This window comes from Antechinus flavipes, chromosome 1 (genome assembly GCF_016432865.1).
Source record: "Antechinus flavipes isolate AdamAnt ecotype Samford, QLD, Australia chromosome 1, AdamAnt_v2, whole genome shotgun sequence".
Taxonomy (NCBI): Eukaryota; Metazoa; Chordata; class Mammalia; order Dasyuromorphia; family Dasyuridae; genus Antechinus; species Antechinus flavipes.
This window is the reverse complement of record NC_067398.1, coordinates 311,283,391-311,308,923: the sequence shown is the minus strand read 5'-3', so window position 1 is coordinate 311,308,923 and position 25,533 is coordinate 311,283,391. Positions and strand designations below refer to the sequence as shown.

The 25,533-nt window shown below is 34.4% G+C and overlaps 1 protein-coding gene across 7 annotated transcripts in view; it reads right to left on the bottom strand.

Moving 5' to 3' along the window:
* The window catches only part of FAM221B (family with sequence similarity 221 member B), a 49,115-nt gene that overhangs the window by 9,984 nt on the left and 13,598 nt on the right, over positions 1 to 25,533 (bottom strand). For 6 of the 7 annotated variants that reach the window (XM_051964915.1, XM_051964899.1, XM_051964890.1 and 3 more), the window contains exon 4: positions 12,550 to 12,693. The exons of the other annotated variant lie outside the window; for it this stretch is intronic. In XM_051964915.1, the coding sequence (XP_051820875.1) occupies positions 12,550 to 12,693 (144 nt within the window). The remainder of the gene's footprint in view (positions 1 to 12,549; positions 12,694 to 25,533) is intronic. 7 annotated transcript variants of the gene reach the window in all.

The following is a 25,533-nucleotide window of genomic DNA, read 5'->3' as shown; positions in this document are numbered from 1 at the left end:
AGAGGAGGGGGTGGGGGGAAGAAGGGGAAAAATTGGAACAAAAGGTTCGGCAATTGTCAATGCTGTAAAATTACCCATACATATAACTTGTAAATAAAAATCTATTTAAAAATTAAAAAAAAAAAAAGAAAATAGAGGCATAGAAAAGATGATAGGTTCAAGGTCACAGAGTAAATGGCGGAGCAAGAATTTAAACTCAGCACCTCTGACCCCAAATCCAGGCTTTTATATCCTCTACTACTAAGTCTCTTTTGGATCTAGGCTCAAAAAAGTAATTTCAGGATAGAGAAGAAATATATGCTCTGTAGGACAAATTTTCCCTTAAACATTTTTTTCCTTAGTTTAAAAAAAATTCATTTGGGAAAATAAAACCCAACTTGTCTGAAAAGAGAAAAGAGATTTGTATGCATTCTGGCTAAGATGTCATTAAAAAGAATGATTCATGTATAGAAAGTTTTAAGAACTAGAAAATCCTTTCCTTACAATGTGATATCATTATTTGTATTATTTACATATGAGGAAACTGAGGCTCTAAGGGGTAACATGACCAGCCAGGTATATACAACTAGTAAATGTTGGAGCTAGAATTTTCCTTTTTCATTTTTGAATTTAGAAAAATTTGAAATTTTCATTTAAGTCTTTCCTGAATCTAAACAAGTATTCATTGCAGTATTCCAAAGTGTGTGGATATGACAGTGATAGTGACAAGAGCCTGTAGAACTGGAATGAATGAATAAACAAACAAAAAAAATTTATCAAGTGCTTATCATGTGCTAAATGCTAGAAACAAACAATACTGGGAAGGGGGCATCAAAGCTAGGTTATCTGAGGAAGCTGATTTCCTTGCTGCCTATAAAGTTTTCTCTTATAGTTGTGGCCCCATTCTGCTACTATGTAGCACAGCAGTGTACACAGTAAAGATTTTAATACCTCTTTCACTGGTTGAATGAATGAATAAATGTCAAATGTCCTAACATTTGACCTCTAATTGTCTCCAGCTACTCCCAGATGGTTTCACTTATTTCTTAGGAGAATGATTTAGATGACTTTAGAACAGTCAATAGTAGACAGAGTTCTGGCTTAGGCACTACAGAGGAATACACAGAAGGGAAGAGAATAGCATTGGGGTGGGGGAGCCAGTTCTTCCATCTTTTGGGGTCTGATTATTCAATTGTCAGTGTAAGTTTTTATATTATGAAAATTGGCAAACACTACAGGGTATGATTTATTGTTTGTTTAGATTTAAGAAAGTGATGGAAAAAAGTTAATTCAGATTAAACATAAAACTATGTTGTGTGTACATTTTCTTCCTGCCCTGCCCTGAACTAGATGTTAAAACATTTACCAGCTAAGTCCTGGAAAAAGGTGATGTAACTCTGGATGGAAGGGAGCTTACAGATGCATGGAAACACAGAATATACACAAAACTAACAAGGCAGGATATTTACAAAATAGATACAGACACAGTGTATAATTTAGTCAGCCCCAAACATCTGGATCTTAAATTTCTTGTCGCTACACAGTTTATGTATGTATATATGTGTGTGTGTGTGTGTGTGTGTGTGTGTATGTGTGTGTGTGTATATATATATATATATATATATATATAATATATATATATATATATATACTGTCAAATGTGAATAGTAGACTACTTGTTCCCAATTAGGTTGTTCTCCTGAATCTGAAGATGATGTCAGAGAATGGCCCTCTCTGAAAGTGAAGTTAATAAGGCTAAATTCATAATGGACTGAAGCCAATGAGTCAACAAGAAGGATGATGTGGCTGCCAATAAAGCTGAAGTGAGCTCAGGCTGTAAGAAGAGAGGCTAGAAGAAGAGGACTGTTAATTGAACAGGTTAAGTTATAAACCTGGAGGATTGCATTCAGGTCTGGAACACCACATTTTGACTGCACATTGAGTAGGGTAAGGTCTCCAGAGAATAGTATCTAGAAGGAAGAAGGAATTTGAAGCTGTATTATGGGAGAATTGCTTAACAGAATTTGGAATGTTTAGCTTGAACAAGCCACTATGTAGTGGGGAAGTCAGGGGCAAGCTGGAGACTGCTATAGCAACATTATATGTATATATGTGTGTGTGTGTGTGTGTGTGTGTGTGTACACATATGAGATATAAATATTTTGGATTGGACCTGTGATTTCATTAATAAAAAATATTTGCAAAGTGCTTTCTACAGTGCCTAACACATGATAGGCACTTAAAAATCCTTATTCTCTTTCCCTTTCATTTCCCCTCCTGGCCTGGAAATTCCTTCTGCCAGTACAGATCAGCATTTGCTCTGCAGTCATTCCCTGAGGCAACCATTCTGCTTCTGAAGGGTTAGGTGGCTGGTGCAAACAGGACTGGCTTTCTGTGGGAGAAGCTCCTGTATATAGTTCTAGGGGCTTGTGACAAACACTAGGAATGTTAGTAAATGAGTCAACTAATTCTGAATTTGACAAAGACTACTATATCCCAAATACACTTTCCTTTCCTTTTCCTCTTTTCCTTTCCTAAAGGCCAAAGTGTCTTTGTAGCACAAAAATAGAATTACAATATGTGGGATAATTAAAAGTAACTTATTTAACTATAATAATTTAATTGCTTGAATAATAGTTTAGCAATACAATATGTTATAACAAGAATTAGTGGAATAAAAATCACACATTCTCTGAATTGGAAGGGACCTCAGAAAGTCTGTTGTCAAAATTGCTATGAATCACTCTATTGCATCTCTGGCAAATTGTTATAGCCCTTAGCTTGAGCACCCTTATCAATGGGGAACTCATTACTTAATGAGAAAATCCATTTCATTCTGTGATAATTCTTCCTCAATTCCTCAATGGTCAGAGCTTTTTCATCTTTCACTTATGAAAATTTGGATCTCCTAGTTATTCTAGAGAAGACTATGCTGGACTTGGAGTCAGAAAGACCTCAGTTCAAATAAAGCCTCAGATACTAACTAGCTGTCACTTAAATCTCTGTTTGCCTTAGTTTCATCATATATAAAACGGGATAATACCTGCTTCCCAGGGTTGTTGTTCCTACCTTTACTCTGCTATCTTGGCTCCATCTCTCCTTCCCAGAGATGTTTTGAATTTTCAAATAAGATAATAATTGTAAAAGCTTAGTAGAGTGCCTGGCATATAATAGTGCTATACAGATATTAGTTGTTTATTATTATTATTATTATTATTATTTCTACCCTGAGCCAACCTGATTTATGAGGTTCAGAGATATGTTACAGCTCAGCCTTAATTATCTGCCTCTACTGCTACTACTGTTGTATCTAGGTGCCCTTTCATAGCACTTCCTTCCTATCTGTTCCCTGTCTTCACACACTTCCAAGCACAGAAGTGTTTCTTTTCTTTTTTAATTTATATATGTATACACACACATATATGTGTGCATGTGTATAATACACATATCTATATATGTATGTATGCATATTTTACATCACTCATATTTCCCAGTATTATTCCTTTTAGAGAGCCATCTCTTATTAGAAAGAATAAAAATGAAAAAATAAGAAAAAAACAGTTTAGCAAGACTAATCAAGATATCAAACATTTTCAGTATCATAAGCCTGTGTTTCATACTTTTTGTTTCCCCACCTCTGCAAAGATAGGAGAGATATGTCCTCTTTTATTTCTATTTGGTATTGGACGTGATTATTATAATTTTATAGAATTCAGTTTTTATTGTCCTATTATTTTTATTCTATTTACATTGATGTAGTAATTGTCTGTAGTAGATATGTTAAACACATGGCCATGAGGCTCTGTTGAAGCCTTCAGCATTGTCCAGTATGATCCCAACCTGACTAAAATGCAACTGGGAAACACTGAACAAAATAAATACAAATAAAATGTAACACAGGTAATGTATGGTTTTCTAAGTCAATGCAGGGAGGTTTATTCCTCCTTTTTCATTTCAATTTGATACCACAGATATGTAGTATTTTCCTGTTTTTGTTTATTTCACTTTGCATTACTTCACAAGAATATTCTTATGCTTCTCTGTATTCATAATATTCACCATATCTTATAATGTAGTAATATTCAATTCCATTCATGCATCACTTTTGTTTAGTCATTCCCCAAATGATAGTTATCTACTTTGTTTACAATTTTCTGTTACTACAAAAAGTCCTGCTATACATATTTTGGTGTATATAAGACCTTTCTTTCTTATCATTGACTTCTGTGGGATTTTCCAGAATGGATGGACCAATTTACAGCTCTATCAATAATGTATTTTTTTGGTTGTTGAATAATTTCAGTCATATCAGACTTTTTATGACTTCATTTAGGGTTTTCTTGGCATGTTTTTAACTTTTCCTTCTCCAACTCATTTTATAGTTGAGGAATTAAGACAAGCAGTTTAAGTGAATTTTCCAGGGTCACATAGCTAGTAAATGTTTGATACTGTATTTGAACTCAGGAAGATGAGTTTTCCTGAATTCAGGCGTGGAACTTAATCCACAGCTTCATCTAGCTGTTCCAAAATGTGTTAAAATTCCTGTCTTTTCACAATTCTTCCAACATTGTTTATTTTCATCTTTTATCTCATTTGCCAGTTTGCTTAAAGCGAGGCAAAATCTCAAAATTATTTGCATCTGCATTTCTCTTATTATTAATGATTTATATAAGATGTAAACAATTCAAAAGTAGGGACTTTGAGTTTTATCTTTATATGGCCTGAGTCTAGAGCACCAATCCCTGATATGTTGTAGGTATTTAATAAATGTTCATTCTTTGGAAAACTGGAGCAATATTTTGTATAGTTAGTAGTTTTCAATTCTTCTGAGAACTGTTCATTTCCTTTGGCCACTTATTAGGGAATGACTTTTGTTTTTTATATATTTGTGTAACAAACAGTTCCCATTTGTATAAATAACGAATCCCCTTGAAGTGGTAACATTATTCAAATTTGTACTGCATGTTTTCATTGGATATATTTTATATAATTATAACTCAGATTTGAATGTACACAACTACTTCATGAGATTCATTATTGGTACTTATTTAGGGGCTTAGTTGTAGTTTCCTATGGATGTTGAATATCAAACCTGGTTCTCACTGATATTTGAGATAGATTTTTTCCCCCCTAATAAACTTCCCTCCTTATCCTGGTTGTGTTAATTTTGTTTTTATAAAAGTTTTCAATAAAAACTTGTCCTCTCAGATTTTTTTATGAAGGAAAAAAGAACACAGAAGGGATAGTACATTGGGAAGTATGTACCATTATTATTTCCATTTTATAGAAGAAGAAACTGAGGGTTAGGGAGGTCAAGTAATTAGCTTAGGATCATATAGTTAGTAAATGTACAGGACAGAATTTGAATCCAGGATTTCCTAACTCCAGATTCAGAGCTTTTCCCATTATATTAAGTTACTTTTTCAGAGGCCTTTGTCCTAGCATAAGTTAAGGAAACCTCCCATCTTAAAAGGGCTAGACAGTCTTAGCATAAGATACATGTAAGATATTCACTCAGAGAATAACAAATAAATATTCTGGACGCTGAAATGCTAAATGTTCAAATCAATCAACAAGCATTTATTTGGGCCGGTATGTGTAGGGTATGTATTTTGTGGTATGGGAGAAGCTCTATCTAAAATATGAGGGACTTCTACTGTGCTTTTGGCAAATCACAGAGAAATAGTCTCCCATGCAATTGATTCATCACTCAGTCATAAAATTTAATTTTGGCACTTTCCTCAATCAACTAGATTAATAGCAACATCAGAGGGTAGTCAGTACATACATATATGTTGGCTTTTTCCAATGGTTGTAGTATTTCCCATTGCTCACCAGAGGGCACTCAGAGTACAGATAGGTACCACGCCTTCTTCTACCAACCTAACCTTTTTCTGGCTTGAGGGCCTAGAAATATGATCTGAATCATATTCAAAAATTAAGATAGGAAAATCAGCTTATCCCTGTTTATAGGATGAGCCTTTATTATTTATCACTACTGGCTCTATTCATAGGATTTAAGTCATTTTTAAAGGTCAAATTTTGATTTATTGCCACACAATTCCACAAAATGAGACAGACATTTCTTTCTTACTTTCCTGCCCTCCACCCTCTCTATGTCTGGGTCACAGGAAGAAAGATAAAGGAAGGGAATTTGGACTAAAAACGCACCAAGATTGATTTGACAAGCAATCAAAGAAACAGAGGGAACATGTTGGATTGGAGGCTGGCGATATCTCCTGCTTGATCTCCTATGGCTAAGGGATTTTAGGGTAGTTGCCAGTCTTATTTATCTCCAATCCAAAGTTGGCTTTGCTCTGCAGTCCCTCCTTTTGGATCCCTGCTTCAGCTATCACAGATCTTCAGGACCCTTTTCCAATCTTTGCTTTGCTCTACTCTGCTTGACTGTTTGGTAAGGGAGAGGTCCATAGCTGCATGATTGCCTTGACCCACAAGTCAGTCCACAGATTTTTAATAAACACTTACTATGTGTCAGGTATTACCCAAAGCATACAAAGAATAGGGGTACAAAGAAAATATACTCTCTGTACTTGACATCACATTCTAAGCGGAGAAGACAACATTTAAATACCTATGTTTATACAAAATATGTAGATGAAAGGTTATCTCAGAGAAGAAGACACATAGCTGGAAGGACTGGGAAAAGTCTTCTAGCAGAAGTTAGGATTTGAGCTGAGTCTCAAAGGAGTTTTGGGGAGTTTGGGGGAGTAAAGGTGGGTAAGGAGAACATTCCAGCTAGTGAACAGTCATGGAGTTGGGACGGCACTACAGTAAGGCAGATGTTGATGGATTATAAAGTACCCAGAGGGGAATAAAGTATAAGAAGAAATATAGGAAGGAGCCAGCTTATAAAGGAATGAGGGTTAGGGTTGCCAACAGAACATTTGTGTTTAATACTGAGAGTAATAAGGAGCCACTGCAATTTATTGAATGAGAGTGGTGGTAGTAGTGACATGATCAGATCTGGGTTTTAGGAAAATCTCCAGAATATCCTGTCAGATGCTTTTCTTGTCTAATTTAGAGAAAGAAAGGCCTCATATGCTTTCCTAGGCTACCTACTCTCTATACTCTCATTTTCATAGAAGGAAATTATATGGAATGCTGGAATTGGGCATGATTTCCCAGATGATACCCTTAAACACAGTCCAGGGGACAAGGCTTCTCTCATGTACCTCGTTAATAAGTCTTCTTGTGACTCTCAATTATTTGTGGGGCCTTTATCCTCTCATTTACTTGTAGGGCTTTATCCTACTCTTGAACCTATTAAGATTCTCAATTCTATCTAAGATTGAAGGTGGGATGGAATTGATAAACCAAAGATATAGGAAAAAATGGAGTAATCCAATCTTTCCTGTCAGGGAGGGCATGTTCCACTACTATTAGTTACTTGTCCTTGCAAAGGCTCCAAGTAACTATGAGCTCACATTTACTGAAATCCCAAGAGGAAATTATGTACTGCTTGGGGAAGGATGATTGATGGAATATATATGGATTTTTCTAATCAGAACAAGAATAGATATATTCAATTGTCCTTAGGTAGTGGAGGGCTTTGATCACAGAATTAGCAGCTGAGTGGAACTGCTAGGAAAATAACTGTTAAGTTAGGTGAGCCTTTTCTCCATCTGAATATTGGGGAGATATAAATTATTTGCTTGGCATCTACAAGAAGGAAATCAAGACCTTCATGACAGATAAAGGACTCGTTAGCAAAAGAACAGAAATAATGCTTATTCATCCAGTCATTTTTCCCCCCTATCATGTCTGATCTTCATGACTTCATTTGTTTTGGGGTTTTTTGTTTTTTGGCAGAGATATTGAAGTAATTTGCCTTTCCTTCTCCAGCTCTTTCTACATGTGAGGAAACTGAGGCAAATAGGGTTAAGTGACTTGGCTAGAGTCACACAGCTAGTTAAGTGTCTGAGATCAGATTTGAATTTAGGAAGATGAGCCTTCCTGACTACAGGCTCTATCCATTGGATCACCTAGCTGCTGTATCGGAAAAATACTCAAGGACTCTCAAATAGAATTGATACGAGGCAGGAGTCCCATCCCATATAACAAAAAGAGCAATAACAATGTTTTAAGAAACCTCCATCTTGTGAAAGAAAACAGAGAGCAATTCTGTAGACTGAGAGTGTCAGGCTTGAAGAGTCACACACTTTCCCTGGAGGAATAAATACCTGTTATACATATGGAGTGACTCATTCCTTAAAGGGGAGAGGAGCTCAGTTAATGGATGGCAAGGGGCCACTCTGAATTCAGAACATGCTCATCTATAATCGAAGAGTCAAAAATGCATTGGAAAGAACTTAGGATTAAGCAAGGGAGAGAGCTCAGTAAAAATGATGAAAAGGAGAGAACAGTTTGTACCTAGGAGATTCTTTCAGAGGACTATTTGTGTCCAAATTTCAAGGTTTTTAAAACACAGGAAAAGATAATTAAAATATCAGATGTTCAGGGAAAACCTGAGGAACAGGCTGAGGAAAGAGACTTTTCGAAAGATGTATGGTTTGGGAAGAGGGGAACTTTTTGGACAAGGGTGGGAAAGTGGGGAAAGAAGAATGGCTATACCAGTTTATGGTATATGATTGTAAGGGAATACTATTGTGCTGTAATATAATATAATGTAATGTTATCAGTATACTTAAAGCTATGGATCTTTCCCAGAGGATTGTAGGTGGTAGCAAGTAGAAAGCAGGAGATGACTTCTAATGATTTTGAAGCTTAATTTCATACATATTAGAATTCTGATTTAAGCTTGGGAAAAATAACTGGACTATTCCCTATTTGAGTACTAAATATTGGGAATATTTATCTGAGGCACTTGTACCCTCCCTTTGGCAAATGATTATCATAGAAGCTTTTACAAATAAATATTAAACATGATATGTGGGAATGTCTGTGTTTTATGTTTTGACCCATCTATATGTGAACTTGATATTTAAATGCACATATTCACTTATTTTTTGAAGTTATTTTGGTTAAGAATTTATTGTTCCTTTATTTAGTCAAACACAAAGAACTTTCAACACTTATCAGGCTTCTGCCTGCGTGGGTGTATGTTTGTGCAAGTTAATTACTTCAATGAAAGTAGAGATTCAGAAAGTCTAGATGATTGGAACTGCGGGCCCACAAATTTTAATGAATAGTTAGTTTATTTCTCTTGCTTGGATACCATAATGGTATAGATTTCAATATAAGATTAAGGGCTGAATAGTTGGGTTACTTTGTTGGGAATTTGTGCATCAGTAAATATGTCTGTATGAATAATCTGAATCCTGTTTTTAGGCAAAAGGCAAAATCTTGTTTTTAGGGTTGGCAAAAATCATTATAGTTATATTGTGGTAACTATGACTTTGGTTTTAATTGTAAAGTAGTGGCTGAATTTACAATGAATTTTCTTCCCCAGTACCCTGCACCCACAATTTTTTATGTGTTCATTATAAGAGAGTAATACTGAGTTTCTAATTGGGACTGTTCCATCACTGTTAGCAACTTAAATCTGCATTCATAGTATTTTGTAGATATATGGAATTTGATGTTTCTTCCATTAAGTCTTTGGATGCATCTACCATGGTCTGTTAAACAAGTGATGGATATCTATCAGGGATTTTGTAGAAGTGATTCCTGCAGTGAAGGGGGTTAGACAAGAACAATGCCTTCTAGATCCTCTCTAGCTCTAAAATTCTATGATACAGGCAAGACTTAATGCCAAAAGATCCAGTTTGGGTATGTGGGCACAGATGGCAATAGAGTTCATGCATAAGGGTAGGATTTCATTTCCAGGGCCCAGAATAAATTTGAAGGAATTGCTGACTAGAAGTTGCATGTCAGGATCTGGCAAAATTTAGCTTGAACTAATTAAAAGGCATTTATTAAGGTCAAACTGATGACTTATTTATATATATGAAAGTGTTATCAGTATACTTAAAACTATCAAGCTCCTTACTAAAATAGTTTGAAAGAAATGTTGGGGCTGGGTTGTAATGATGGGGGTGATTTTAAAAAAATTGGGTAGGAAAATTTAAAAGGGAACAATTGTATTATAAAAATATAGTTGGAAAGGAAGAACTAAAACAGAATGAGGGGAAGGCCGTTAATAGTGGAACCTTATTTTCATTTGGGTTGAAGAGGAAGCAATGTGTACATCTGGAAGGGTGTTGAGGTCTTCTGAACATGTAGAGATGAAAAAACTGGGGGACAGGTTAGGGAAAGGGCTTTTAGAAGGATGTATGGGTTGGGATGAGGGAGACTTTTGAACAAGTGTGTGGATTGAGACAGGATTTTTAGGGGAAGGATGAAGTGGGTGAGTTGTGGAGTTTGGTTGTGAGGGAATACTACTGTGATGTAAGAAATGAGCTCTAAAAAAGGGAAAAGGACCCATATGTGCAAAAATATTTGTGGCAGCCTTTTTTGTAGTGTCAAGGAATTGGAAACCGAGTGGATGCTCATCAGCTGGAGAATGGCTGTATAAGTTATGGTAAATGAATGTTTACTATATTGGAATGGTATTCCAATTCCATTGGAATATTATTGTTCTAAAAGAAATTATTAGCAGGATTTCAGAAAAGCCTGGAGAGACTTACATGAACTGATGCTAAGTGAAGTGAATATAACCAAGAGAACATCGTACACAGCAACAAGATTATCTGATGGACATGGCTCTTTTAAATAATGAGGTGATTCAGACCAATTCCAATAGAGTTATGATGGAGAGAGCCATCCGTACCCAGACAGAGGATTATGGAGACTGTATGTGGATCACAACATAGTATTTTCATCTTTTTTGTTTGTTTGCTTGCTTGCTTTTTTTCTTTCTTATTTTTCCCCCTTTGATCTATTTTTTCTTGTGCAGAATTATAAATTTATGTATTAGAATTGTTTATGTATAGAAGTTTAATCTATATTTGCAGTTTCATAAGTAATCATCTTTATTGTACTATGCCATTCAAATACATGTTTTGTTCTTTGAATTGGAAATAAAATAAAATGTAGAAAATAGATTGTCTGCCTTCTCACCTGGTTTTAAGTATCTTTCTTAGTGTCAGTGGATGACTAGCAGGAGCGTGTTGCTTTCTAGGGTTATGCTGAATGGGGAAATTAAGGTTATACAGAGTTTTGTAAGAGTTTTTAGTTGATAATTATAATATAGGCAGAAGACTAAGTGCTTTTCTTCTGCTGGCATCTGTAACACTTGGTCTAAACCAGTTGGTGAGCCTCTATTGTTTACATTATGTTATAACATGCACATAATGTCTGCATAAAGAGAAGGAATATTTCAACTAAGTATATGTTTGTATCTATATATCTATAGATGAAGATATTTACACATATAAATTTATATATATATATATACATATATATATATATATACTTATGTTCACACACTTACTTGTGCTTACATATGGTATATAGGCAGAGCAGAAGATAGGGATTCAGCATATATACTATATTAATACACAATATATCTAAACAGATTATACATATCAAAGAGTTGTTAGGAAACCTAAACTTTGACTCTGGACTGAAAGGACCCCAGAAAAAGAACTGTATGATGATGACAGAGTCCTCCTAACTAGCCTCTTCTTAGAGGAATTTCTTTCCCCACAGAATTAAAAATGTGACTTTCTCATCTGATACAGAGAACCAAAAGTTCTTGGGGATGGGTGAGAATAATTATTTCTTTCCATAGGGATTAAATTTAACAGACATGGATTGTATCCTTTTAAGAACCTAAAAATTCCAAGAGAGCAGAGCTTCTTATAGAGACTTAGAACTCAAAAGACAAAAAAAAAAAAATCTCAAGAATAATTTCACTAGATAATTCTTTTGAGTATCCTAAGCTTCTGTGGTCTAACATTCTCCCTGATCTAGGAACCATAGTATCTGGAACTTCAGTACCTAGTCCAAATTCTGACTTGCTGATTTTGGCAGCCCTAGATCTTGCTCACATGATTTTGATTGGGCAGCTGGCGCTTCTTTTATCTTGACTAATCTTCATGCAAGCTGTCTTTTCTGGCTTGTGCTCAGCCTGGCCTTAACTATCACATACGACTGTGACTGCTCCAGTTGGACCTAGACTAGAAGCCAGATTCCTCAAAAAGACCACTACCTGAATTTGCACAAGATAGCAGATTTACAGATAGATTTACAATGTGAACATTGTTTATAGCAACAGAGTATCAAGTGCCGGAATGCCAAATGACTGACACATTGTAAGCACATAATATTTGAAGATTGAGTAATATAAATCCATGTTGGTCGGTATGCAATACTGTGGAACTGGGTCTCTAGATATTTCCAAACCAGCTGTTTTTTTTTTTTTTCTTGTAACTGAGTGATTATGTTGATCTTTCCCCTCCTTCCTCTTCCATCCATCTTGCCTCATGTCCTCTTCACTCATATAAATAGTCCTTGGGTTCTTATGCCTCACCTGTGTGTAATACTAAGGTTTTCCTTAGTTTCAGATCCCTGATTGGCCCTCAGTTTCCCCATTCAGTCTTATCTGTCTAGATCTTCTCATTCCCTCTTCCCACTGTCGAGGCTCACCTGACTGGATGGCTTGCAGTGTTGCATCCTTCTCCCACTGGAAAAGTTGCTTCATACGACATCCAAACTTCTCCCTGTGCATAGCTTTGGCAACTGCTAGCACCTCTGGCTTGTCGGATGGGGCAGTGCCACGTGCTGTATAACCTGTGGGGAGTGGGCCACATAACCTGGGGAGCCCTGTAACCTGGGGGGAAGGATGTTCATGAAATCTGAGGGAAGAGAGACATGTAAGTAATCTGGGAGACAATAGGGAACAAATAACGTGGGGGTTTGGTTCTGTGTTAGCAGAACAATGGTCATATGACCTGGAGGAAAGGGATTTTTGTGATTTAGAGGGAAGGTGATATAGTGTATACTATATATAAAATAAATAAATATATATATATATATACACACTAAATACATAGTAGAAGGAGTGACAAGTTTAGGATCAAGAGAATTATATTTAAATATTCTTTTTCTAACTTTGGGCAAATAATTTTACCATTTGAGATTATTACCTACCTCATGTGAAGAAAGAGCTTTGCTAAGGTACCATTTAAAATATTATTATTGTAGAGAGGGGTATGATGAAATATCCTTTTTTCCATAGTGAATGAAACAACTTTTATTTTTAAAATCCTATATTGTAAATTGTAAAAAAACATGAAATATAATAGACAAGTGCACCATGAATAAAGAACTTCAGTATCATTGGTGCTTTCAATCAATAAATTTTTTTGCTTTTCTTTGAGGTTTTCAGAAAACTTGTCTAACAGTTATCCCTTCCACATTGTAACTTTCTCCATAGTGTTTTTGTTATATTATAGATAGGCATGAGAAATGGGAATTTTTTGGGAGTTTTGCAGAAGCTGCAGACAACTTGTAAAGGCCAGCAGATACAAAGAAAAAGTTTAGTAACTTAGAAATGTATAAAATATATCTCATATACATAATATACACACAAATGTATATATATATATATATAAAAAATTGTATAAGTCAAATTTTACAATAAAGTACTCTAAACACTCCATAAAAGAAAAAAGAAATATTCAGACTTTTTCTCTGGTATAAAAGGAAGGCCAAAAAGTTTTATGCCATTTCCAGTTTGTAGTGGTATTGCTCCCCTAACTAGGGATAACTGGTGGTTAATCTTTGATAATTCTACTTCAGCTAATCAAAAAATAATACATTGAGAAGCATTTTAAGATCAACATCTTCAATTCTAAATTTTTGTTGGGTCAGATTTTCCAGGGATTATTTGCGAATTGTTTCTATCGATGCTTTGTTTTCTGTATTCAGAAGTTTGGGGCAGCTTTCTTGGATTATTTCTTGCATCATAGTATTTAGTTTTAATTTTAGTTTTTAATTTTTAATATTCTTCTGGGAGACTTAAAATACTTAAGTGTCTCTTTGCATCCTACCTTTGAGAGAAATGGATTTTGTTTGCATAAGGAATAAGGATCACATTTTTTGGACATTGTTTTTCTCTTCCAGATTCTTTTACTTCAGCATATTTGTATTCCTAATCACTTAATTGTTCTCTCCTTTGCTTCTTTGGAGAGACTTGCCATCATGGACATAATTATTTCTGCTGGGCAGGATATGAATTCTGCAATTGCTCACTTTTAGATTTTTGTTTTAAGATACCTGATTTTCTTTCTGAACACTTTGGGAGCAGCCTTCTGCACTTCCATGCTTTCTGGGGAATTCAGATGGTCTTTCATGTCATTAATGATTGGTTCAATTTCCTTTGTTTTGCAATAGTTATTTGAAGATATTTGTGGTCTTTTAGTTGTCTTCCCTTCTATTTTACTATCTTCTATATTGATTTACTTGCTTATCTAGTTTTCTTCTTCCTGAGATCCTTGGTAATTTTAAAATTTATTCTTTCATTTCCTTATTCCTCACTTTTTGACTCCATCCTCTTTGATGGTGACTCTCTGGGTTCAAAAGTTATCAGTCTCTAATTTTCATTCATCTCAGTTCCTGTTCTAAGATGATTCAGTGGGGATAAAACAGAACTGGTCCAAGGTGGATGCCAGATCCTTTATTTTAGTCCTGGTACAGTATCATATACATCTTACTAATACACTACCCTAGCTCTCTTTGTTCTTTAGCTTTCTGGTTGGGAATAGCTTCCCTAAACAGAGCAAACTTCTACTTTCCTGTGTTTCTCCTTCCTCTGAAAGTGGATGGTCAGAATTAGGTTCTGCTAGTTGTTTTTTACATAATAGTGATAAGGGTAGGGATAAATTGTCCAGAAGAGATGGAAATAGCAGCAGGAAAAGTGCTTAGTGGATTGGATCTCAAAGCACAAACTAGTAGGTTGAGTTGTGTGTAGGGTTCTGAATCTGGGAGCTAGTTATAGGTATGTTGTGTAAGAGGCTTGGAAACTGAGTATTCTCTGTTACTAATTTACAAGTCTTATTAGGTAGGTTAGTGTCTTAGAATATGGAAAGATTCTTTGTGCTCTGTCCTGAAAAAAAAAGAGTTTTTTTTGGAGTTAATGAGGACTGGAGAACATATTTAGTTTTCCATTTTATTTGTCCTGAAATTTTCCAATGTTTCACGGAGATTCTGATTTTTAGGGTTCTGAAAGTGGCACCATATTTCAGTGATGTTCTGACCACTGATAAATACAAATCATGGAAAGATTTCAGAAAGGTCAGAGTAGTTTTGGACTTTGATAGACAGATTTACAAATAGAAATGTGACTTCAAAACTACAACCTTTTAAAGCTAATGATTCAATACCCTTGGAATTTAGTCTCATCCAATATAATGAATATTCCAATGAATATAATACATGTTCTTTGTCAATGTTAATTTGTCATGCAGGGTTGAAAATGTGCTTCACCACAAGATGTCACTGAGAGACAAATTGTTTACTACTCAAGCACAATATTATCCACAAAATAAAACTACATATAAATGTATACCCTTGATATCATCATAGAAGGAGGAAGTTCTATAACTCCCTCTATGTAATATTCATCTGTAGTTAATTGGGTCCTTTCCCTTAGATCTAGATATCGTTTTTGGAAAGTTTTTCACAAAGTCTCTTTGACTCATGTCTACAGTAAAGGCTTATCCTAGGAATATAGGAATTTTACTTGTTTCTCTCAGTTCTCCTGCAAGCATTCAGGGTAATGAGATATAGAACATAATTCACATTTTTATTTAGCGCAATGGAAAACATGGAATTATGCTAAAGTTTCTCAATAATTGAGAAAAACTGCTCATCCTTCTAGAAGGTATCAAATAATCTTATTCTTCTTGAATTTCAATTTCTCTTGGGATCTATACAGATAACATTAGTGAAACAATAGATACAACTCACTTCTTAGTTTATATGTTGGGCTTTTTTGTTGTTGTTGTTAAGCCAGTTTTTTTTTCAGATCTCTTTCCAGGCCCTAGTGAAACTGGGCATCTGGATTTCCTCTTCTGTGCTCTCTTGATCAGAATCCAAATCCCTTTCTTCCATGTTCCCTCTTTTTAGATACATAATTAGCATTCTTCTCTAACAGTACATGCTTTATAGTAGAGAGTGTATGAATCACACTATTGTAGTATATATACATTTTTTGGATGAAATCATTATTTAGAAGCTCTTCTAGGTTTCTGGAACTGATCCATGATAGCAACAGCTTTGGGAGCTCTCAGACCAGAGACAGTAAGAAGGTTGGACAACTGGTTGGAGAAAGATTACAGGGGACTCTTCGCAGGCAATGGGTGCAGTTGGTGCTCATTGGCAACTCTACTACTCATAAAAATTTATGGATCACAGTTCCATATTGGACAGGAGTCAGAGTGGAGCAGGGGCCTTGGATTCAGTTCTAGGACAACAAGGACCACTAGTACTTGGGCCTCCAATGAGGCAAGAACCCTTCCTAGTAAAGACCAGAACATAGATCAGGAGAGCAGTGACTACACCTCTCCTAGGATCACATTACCCTGGAAGCACTCTGAATTTACTCTGAAAACAGCAGCATATAAAAGCCTGAAGCTTGAAAGAGTGCTTACCCAACTCTAGGTGAACACAGCTCAACTTTAACATACAGGTCAAAGAGAATAAATAGGCTGGGAAAATGAACAAATAACAACAATAACAGAACTTGACCATAAAAAGCTACTTTAGTGGCAGGGAAGACCAATACTTAAACTTAGAAAATTCAACAATATGAAACCAGCTATGAGCAAGGCCTCAAAGAAAAATGCGAGTTGGACTCAAAGCCAGAAAGAATTCATTGAAGAATTAAAGGAATAAAAATGGTAAGAATAAAAATTTGGAAAAGAAATGAGAGTAATGTGAAAAAATTAAGAAAAAGGAATTAGCAGCTTGGTAAAAGAGGCACAAAAATATTGAAGAAAAAAACTTTAAAAAACAGAATAGGTCAAATAGAAAAAGAGATACAAAAATTCACTGAAGAAAAGTAATCCTTAAAAAATAAATTGGCAAATGAGTTCCAATTGATCTGTAATGAACAGAACCAGCTACACCCAGAGAAAGAGTATGAGTATGGACCACAACATAGCATTTACACTCTTTCTATTATTGTTTGCTTACAGTTTTGTTTTTTCTTCTCAGGTTATTTTTACCTTCTTTCTAAATCCAATCTTTCTTGTATAACTATATAGTTATAATTGTAAGATAACTGTATAAATATATATATATATATATATATATTGTATTTAACATATACTTTAACATATTTATACATGTATGGGACTACTTTCTATCTAGGGATGGGGGTGGAGGGAAGGAAGGAAAAAGTTGAAAGAGAAGTTTTTGCAAGGGTCAATGTTGAAAAATTACCCATGCACATATCTTATATATAAAAAGCTATAATTAAAAATATAAAAAAATTGGCAAAATGTAAAAAGAGGTACAAAAAGCTCACTAAAGAAAATAATTCCTGAGAATTGGGTAAATGCAAACTAATGACTCCATGAGACTTTAAGAAACAATAAAATAAAGCCAAAGGAATGAAAAAATAGAAGAAAATATGAAATATCTCATTGGGAAAACACCTAACCTGGAAAAAAGATCAATTAGAGATAATTTAATAATTAGTGGAGTACTTGAAAACCATGTTTAAAAAAGAACCTAGACAACTTCTTGCAAGAAATTATCAAGGAAAACTGCCATTGGGAAGAAATAGAAATTGAAAAAACCCCAAATTATCTACTGAAAGGTATCCCAAAATGAAAACTTTCAAGAATATCATAGCCAGATTTCAGAGCTCCCAGGTCAAGCAGTCAGAAATAAACAATTCAAATATATATCACCACAGTCAGGATCACACAAAATTTAGTAACTTCCCTGTTAAAAAATCAGAAGCTTGAAATATCAAAAGATCATAATGAAGAGCATAAGAGCTAGGATTACAACCAAGAATCACCAACCCATAAAAAATGAATATAATTCTTCTGGGGGAAAATAGATCTTTAATGAAATTGGGGATTTTCAAGCATTCCTGATGAAAAGACCAAAGTTGAATAGTAAATTTGACATTAAAACAGAAGAGTCAAAAAAAATTTATATAAAAAGCTAAATGTGAAAGAATAATTATAGGAAAATTCCTATGTGGGAACATGATATATGTAATTCTTAAGAACTTTATCATTATTAGGGCAATTAGAAGAGTGTGCAAATACAGAGGGCATAGGTTTGAGTTGATTATGTTGAGATGATCTCCAAAACAAAAAGTAGGGGTGGAGAAAGAGAAATGTAGAGGAAGAAGGGGAAAGAGAAAGGTAAAATAGGGCAAATTTTCTTACACAAATGACATACACAAGGAAGAGCTTTTACAGTGGAGAGGAAAATAGGAGGAAATCGAGAGCAATGCTTGAACCTTACTTTCATCAGAATTGATTCAAAGAGTAAATAATATATATACAGACTCAGTTGGGTATAGAAATCTATCTTACCTAATAGGGAGATTATAGGGGAAGAGGAAAAATGTAGGGAGGGGATTGTTTTAAAAAGGAGGGCAGATCAGGGGAGGCAGTGCTTAGAATCAAGACAGACTTGTGAAGCTAAAAATAGAGAAGGACAAAAAGAAGATGAGATGGAGGGAAGTACACAGTTATTGATCATAAGTGGCAACATATATGGGATGAGCTAATCCATAGAACATAAGCTGATAGCAGAATGGATTGGGACCAGAATCTAATAAAAAGTTGCGTTCAAAAGACATACTTGGGGCAGAAACACAAACATATCTAAACTAAATTTCTGGAGCAGAATATTTTATGCTTCAGTTGAAGTGAAAAGGGCAGGGGGTGCCAATCATGATCTCAGACAATGCAAAAGAAAATATTAAGTCAATCAAAAGAAATAATCAGGGAAACTACATTTTGCTAAAAAAGTATCATAACAAAAGCTTTTACAGAAAATTTCTCTGATAAAGACCTGATTTCTCAAATATATAGAAAAATGAGGCAAGTTTATAAAAATGAGCCATTTCCTAATTGATAAATGGTCAAAGGTATGAACAGTTTTATAAGGAAGAAATTAAGGGTATCTAGGAAAAAAGGAAAAAAAAAGTTCTGAATCACTATTGATTAGAGAAGTTCAAATTAAAATCACACCTACCAGAAATAAAAAATCCTGTAGGAGATAAAGAAAATAAGTACATTAATGAATTGTAGGTGAAGTAGTGAACTTGTTTAATCATTCTGAAGGACAATATGGAACTATGTCCAAAGGACTATGAAACTGTGCCCACCATTTGATCCAACAATATCACTATTAGATCTGTACACCAAAGAGATCCAAAAAGGGAAAAAGGATCTATATGTATAAAAATATTTGTGGCAGCTATTTTTGAGATGGCAAAAATTGGAAATTGAGGGGATGCCCATCAATTGAGGAATGGCTGAATAAGCTGTGGCACATGATTGTGATAAAATACTATTGTGCTAAAAGAAATGAGAAGGAAAGATGGTACAATAAAGGGACTTGCTTGAGCTCTTTTCAGTTCTTATCCAAACAATATTAAAATATTAAAATAACATCTGAAAAATGAATTCTGAAGTGGCAGACCCATTAGAAGGATGGGGTGAAACAATATTCCAGCTAAGAAAAGTTAGAAGATTACCAAGGAAGATTTGTCTCTTTCCCCAGTGAAGGGCCAGAGTCAGTACAGGATGCACCAATAAGCCAGCAGCAGGCCTTGGCAGAAGTAATGATTTCTGGAGCTCTCAGCTCATAAATAGTGAGAGGGTTGGAAAGTTGATCAGAAAGAGATTATAGGAGACCTTTGCTTGCACTAGGAGAAGGACTTTGTTGTATTGCCTATATGAGGTTCCAGCTCTCAGTCCTAGGGGGAGGAGATGAGCAAGAACTCTGTTCACAGTTCTAGGGTAGAAGAGAGCAGTCACCCCACTCTCAGATCATATCATCTCAGAAAAACTGAAAACTGAAAAAAAAGGCACCCCCCTCTCCCAGAACTAGCTGTGAAAACAGAACTAGCATCAAAAACCTGAAATTAAGACAGTGCCCCTGGGTGCAGAGTCCAACTTTAATATAAATATAAACACTTATATTTAGCATAAATATAACAATATAAAGTTGAAATTCAAGAAATAGGCTAGAAAAATGAGCAAACAACAACAAAAAAGAACCTGATCATAGAAAGTTACTATGGTGACAGGTAAGACCAAAAACATAAACTCAGAAGAAGACAAAGCTGTTACATGAAGAGCCTCAAAAAAAGTGAATTGGTTTCAGCCTCTAGAAAAGTCAAAAAGGAGTTTAAAAATCAAATAAGAAAGGTAAAGGAAAAATTTGAAAAAAGAAATGAGAGGATGCAAGAAAATCATGAAAAAATAAATCAAAAGCTTGGTAAAGGAGTTACAGAAAGTGTTGAAGAAATTAACACCTTGAAAACAGAATAGGCTAAAGAAGTAAAAAAAAATTCACTGAAGAAAAGAACTCCTTAAAAAGTAAATTGGCCAAATGTAAAAAGAAGTACAAAAGCTTATTGAAGAAAATAATGCTTTAAAAATTACAATTCAGCTAGTGCAACCTAATGAATCCATGAGATATCAAGAAACATAAAACAAAATAAAAAGAATGAAAAAAAGAAGAAAATGTGAAACATCTCATTAGAAAAACAACCAAGCTGCACAGCAAAAGAAAGGTAATTTATAAATTGTTAAGACTACTTGAAAGCCACAATCAGTGAAAAGAGCCTATAAATATTATCTTTCAAGAAATTATCAAGAAAAACTTGCTTTGTATCCTAGAATTAGATGATTTAAATAGAAATTGAAAGAATCCACAGATCATCTACTGAAAGAGATAGCAAAATAAAAACTCTCAGGAATGTTATGGCCAAATTTCAGGAGAAATTATTGCAAGTAGCCAGAAAGAAACAATTCAGATATCATGTCATCACAGTTAGGATCATATAAGACTTAGCAACTTCCATGTTAAAGATCAGAAGGCTTTGAATATGGTCTTCTGGAGGACATAGGAGCTAGGAGTACAAGCAAGAACCACCTATCCAGCAAAAAAAAAAAAAAAGAATATTTAATTAAACTGAGTGATTTTCAAGCATTCCTGTTGAAAAGACTAATAGGAAATCTGACAGCCAAATAAAAAACTCAACAGAAGCACAAAAAATTAAACATAAAAGAATAATCATAAGGGACATTTCTATATGAGAAGATGATACATGTAATTCTTAAGAACTTTATCATTATTAGGGCAGTTAGGAAGAGTGTACATAGACAAAGTGCAATGATGTGAATTGACTATGATGGAATGATATCCAAAAAATAAAATTAGGGTGTGGAAAAAAAGGATATATTGGAAAGAGGTTTTATGATCTTACATAAAAAAGGTGCAAGAATTTTTATAGTGGGGGGGGGAATGAGAGTGTTAATAGGAAATGATCATTAGAATTGGCTCAAAGAGGGAGTAACATATGTATGTATGTAGAAATCTATCTTACACTGATGGATTCTGAATGCAAATTAAAGTGGACTATTTTTCACTTTCTTTTTTTTCCTTTCTTTTTTTGGGGGGGGGTTGTGTCTTCTTTTACAATGTAACTAATGTGGAAATATGTTTTGCATTATTTCACATGTATAAGTTATATCATATTGCTTACTGTCTTAGGGAGAGAGGAGAACAGGAAGGGAGGAAGAAAATTTGAAATTCAAAATTTCCAAAAAATGAATGTTAAAAATTTTTTACAGGTAATTGGAAAAAATGTTGTTAAAAAAGCTATCATATCATAAAGGAAAATAGGACAGGATGGGATCAAAGAAGGGGTGTTTAATAGAAAGGAGGGCAGACTAAGGTGAGAAAAAAAGTTTTAAGGAGCAACGGGGTAAAAGGAGAGAAGAGTAAATAGCAGAAAAAAAACACGATGAAGGTTATCATAATTAAATAGGAATGGGATGCACTCACTCATAAAACATAAATAGAGAATCAATTTAAAAAAGAATATTATATATCTTTGTTTACAAGAAGCAGAAACATATATAGAACAAAAGTAAGGGATTGAAGTGGCATTTGTTATGCTTCAGCTGAAATTTTTAAAAAGCAGAAATATATATATATATATATATATAAAATCACATCAGACAAAGCAAAACCAAAAATAGATCTAATTAAAAGAGATAAGCAGGGAAACTACATTTTGCTTAAAGGTACCATAGATAATGAAGGATTTTCAATACTACACAGATATGCACCGAACGAAATAGCATCCAAATATTTAAAAGGAAAAGTTAAATGAATCATAGAAGGAAGTAGACAATAAAACCATACTAGTGTGAGACCTCAACTTTCCTATTTCAGAACCATATAAGACTATATAAGACCATATAAGACTAGCCAAAAATAAACAAGAAAGAAGTTAAGCAGGTGCATAGAACAATTAGAAAATTTCAGAAAAGTTAGAATTGCTAGATCTCTTGAGAAAATTGAATGGGAATAGAAAGGAATATGTCTTTTTTTTAGTAATACATGGCACCTACACAAAAACTGACCATATATTATGTTATAAAAATCTCAAACCAAACACTGAAAATCATGAATTTTAAATGAATTATTTTCATATCATAATAAATAAAAATGCAATAAAATTACATTTGATAAAGGACTTTGGAAATTACTTTAAAAATCAGTTAGAAACTAAGTAATCTAAAATGAAAGAATGAGTGGATCAAAGAACAAATCATAGAAACAATTTTGTTAAAGAAAATGATAATGACACACTATATCAAAACTTAGAGGATGCTACCAAAGCAGTAGAGAAAGTATCTCTAAATACTTACATCAATAAAATAGAAAAAGAGTAGATCAATCAATTAGGCATGCAATTAAAAAAAACAAAAAAAGGACAAATTTAAAATCTCCAGTTAAGCACCAAATTGGAAATTTGAAAATCAAAGGAGAGATTAATAAAATTGAAAGAAAACTATTAAACTCAAAAATAAAACTAGATGATAGATAGTTTCAAAGAAAAACTCCAGCAAAACAAATTAGTGGTAAATTTGACTAAAAAAAGAAAACCAAATTACCAGTATCAAATTCACATTTAATGATGAATTAAATGAATTAGTGAAAAGGGTGAATGAAAAGGGAATTAAAACAATTATTAGGAGCAACTTTGTCCAATTATATGCCAATAAATCTAACAATCTAATTGAAATGGGTGAATATTTACAAAAAATATAAATTGCCCAGATTAACAGAAGATGAAGTAGAATACTCAAATAACTATTTTAGAAAAATAAATTGAGTAAGCCATTAATGAGCTACCTAACGGAAAAAAATCATCAAGTCTAGATGGATTCACAAATGAATTCTACCAAATATTTAAAGAACAATTAATCCAATCCTATATAAGCTATTTGGAAAAATAGGCAAAAGAGTACCACCAAATTTCTTTTACAACACAAATACACTGCTTTTACCTAAATGAGGAAGAGCAAAAACAGAGAAAGAAAACCAGACCAAGTTCCCTAATGAATATGGATGCAAAAAAAAAATTCAAATGAAATACTAGCAAGGAGGTAAAAGCAATATATCACAAAGATAATATGCTAATGAGCAGTAGAGATTTATACCAAGAATTCAGAGCTGGCTCAATATTAAGAACACTATCAGCATAATTGACCATAGAAATGCCAAAATAACAACAATCATATGATCGTTTCAATAGATGCAGAAAAAGCTTTTGATAAAATACAATATTCATTCCTTTTAAAAACACTACAAAGCATAGGAATAAATGGAGCGTTCCTTAAAATGATTAGTACCACCTATTTAAAACCTCCAGAAAGCATTATTTGTGATGGAATAAGCTAGTTCAGGGCTTCTTAAACTTTCTACTTGCAACCCTTTTTTGCTGGAGAATTTTTTGTGCATGTGAATATAAAAAATAGATATGCAAATCATTTATTGATAATTTCATGACCCCCACATTCATAAGGGACCAAGTTCCACAGTTTAAGAAAGTTTGAGCTAGTTAGTTGTACTTTGTGCTTGAGGAATACATAGTGATATCACTATGTTGGGGTCAAGGTCCAATGTGTCTGATTATGGTCAATCAGAACAATACAAGGTAGAAGACTCTACCACAGGTTGGGCACAAATAGTTCATATGAACATTTGGGGTGGCAATGTTGCTAAATTTATGCATCTCATATTTCCTTTCAGCTACTTCAATTCTACTTTGCTCATAGAGCCCAGCTCTTTGATAGGGTACATCATGCTGGGTGATCCTGTGAGAGGGTCTTCCATGTCTCATAATTGATTCTTCACAGACCTTGTATCAATTCTTCTGACCTCTGTTTGAGTGCTTGTCTTATGGGAATTCTCTGTAAAAAGTCTTTAAGGGAAACATATATTTGGCATTTGAACAATGTGGCCAGCACCTTGAAGTTGTACTCTCTGCAGTAGAGTTTGAGTGCTTGACAATTCACCTGAGAAAGGACTTTAATGTTGGGTTAACTTATCTTGCCAAGTGATTCAGAATCTTCCTAAGACAATTCAAACAGATGTGATTCAGTTTCCTAGCATGTCATTGGTATACTGTTCAAATTTCACAGACATATGAGGAGGTCAATACAATGGCTCTGTAGACCTTCAGTTTGGTAGGCAGCATAACACCTCTCTTACACTTTCATTTGGAGCCTCTCAAAAAGTAAGTTAGCTCTGGCATTGTGCATATCAATCTCACCATTTATGTATACATCCCTAAGCAGTATACTCTCAAGGTAAGTGAAGTTATCCACAACATTCAAAATTTCTTCCTTTGCTGTAACTGATGCTTCCACTTAGGGATGGTGCCACACTGACTGTGGAGAAACTCTGTTTTCTTGGTGTTAATTATCAGGCCAAAATTAGCACAAGTGACAGAAAAATGATCCTTATTTTATGGCATCTCAGTCTCAGAGTCTACTTTGGTGTACAATCATCTGTAAACAAAAAGTTGCATAGCAACTCTCCTTTACTTTAGTCTTGGCTTGTAGCCTTCCCAAGTTAAATAATTTGCCATCAGTGCAGCAGCTGACCCTGATGTCATTTTTGGGGTTCTAGATATCTGACAGCATCACTATAGAAACAGGCACACAGTCCTGTTTTACTCCATTGGTGACTGGGAAAGAGTGAGAGTATTGTCCATTATCCAGAACACATGTAAGCATGCCATTACTTGAACTGACATATAATATTAACTTCTTTGAACATTCAAATTTTGCCATATCTTCCACAAGCCCTCATGACTGACAGTAACATCAAAGGCTTGGACAGATTGATAAACATTGTGTACAGATCTTTCTTTAGCTCTTGGAATTTCTCTTGGAGTTGTTGGGCTGGAAACAAATATATCAAGCATTTCTCAGCCATTTCTGAAGCTACTACACTGGCTCCTGGGCAGATGATCATCTTCTAATCAGTTAATTTAGGACAACTTTGGCAAGAATCTTGTTGGCAATGACTAAAAGACCACCCTGTGATTGTCACAGGACATAT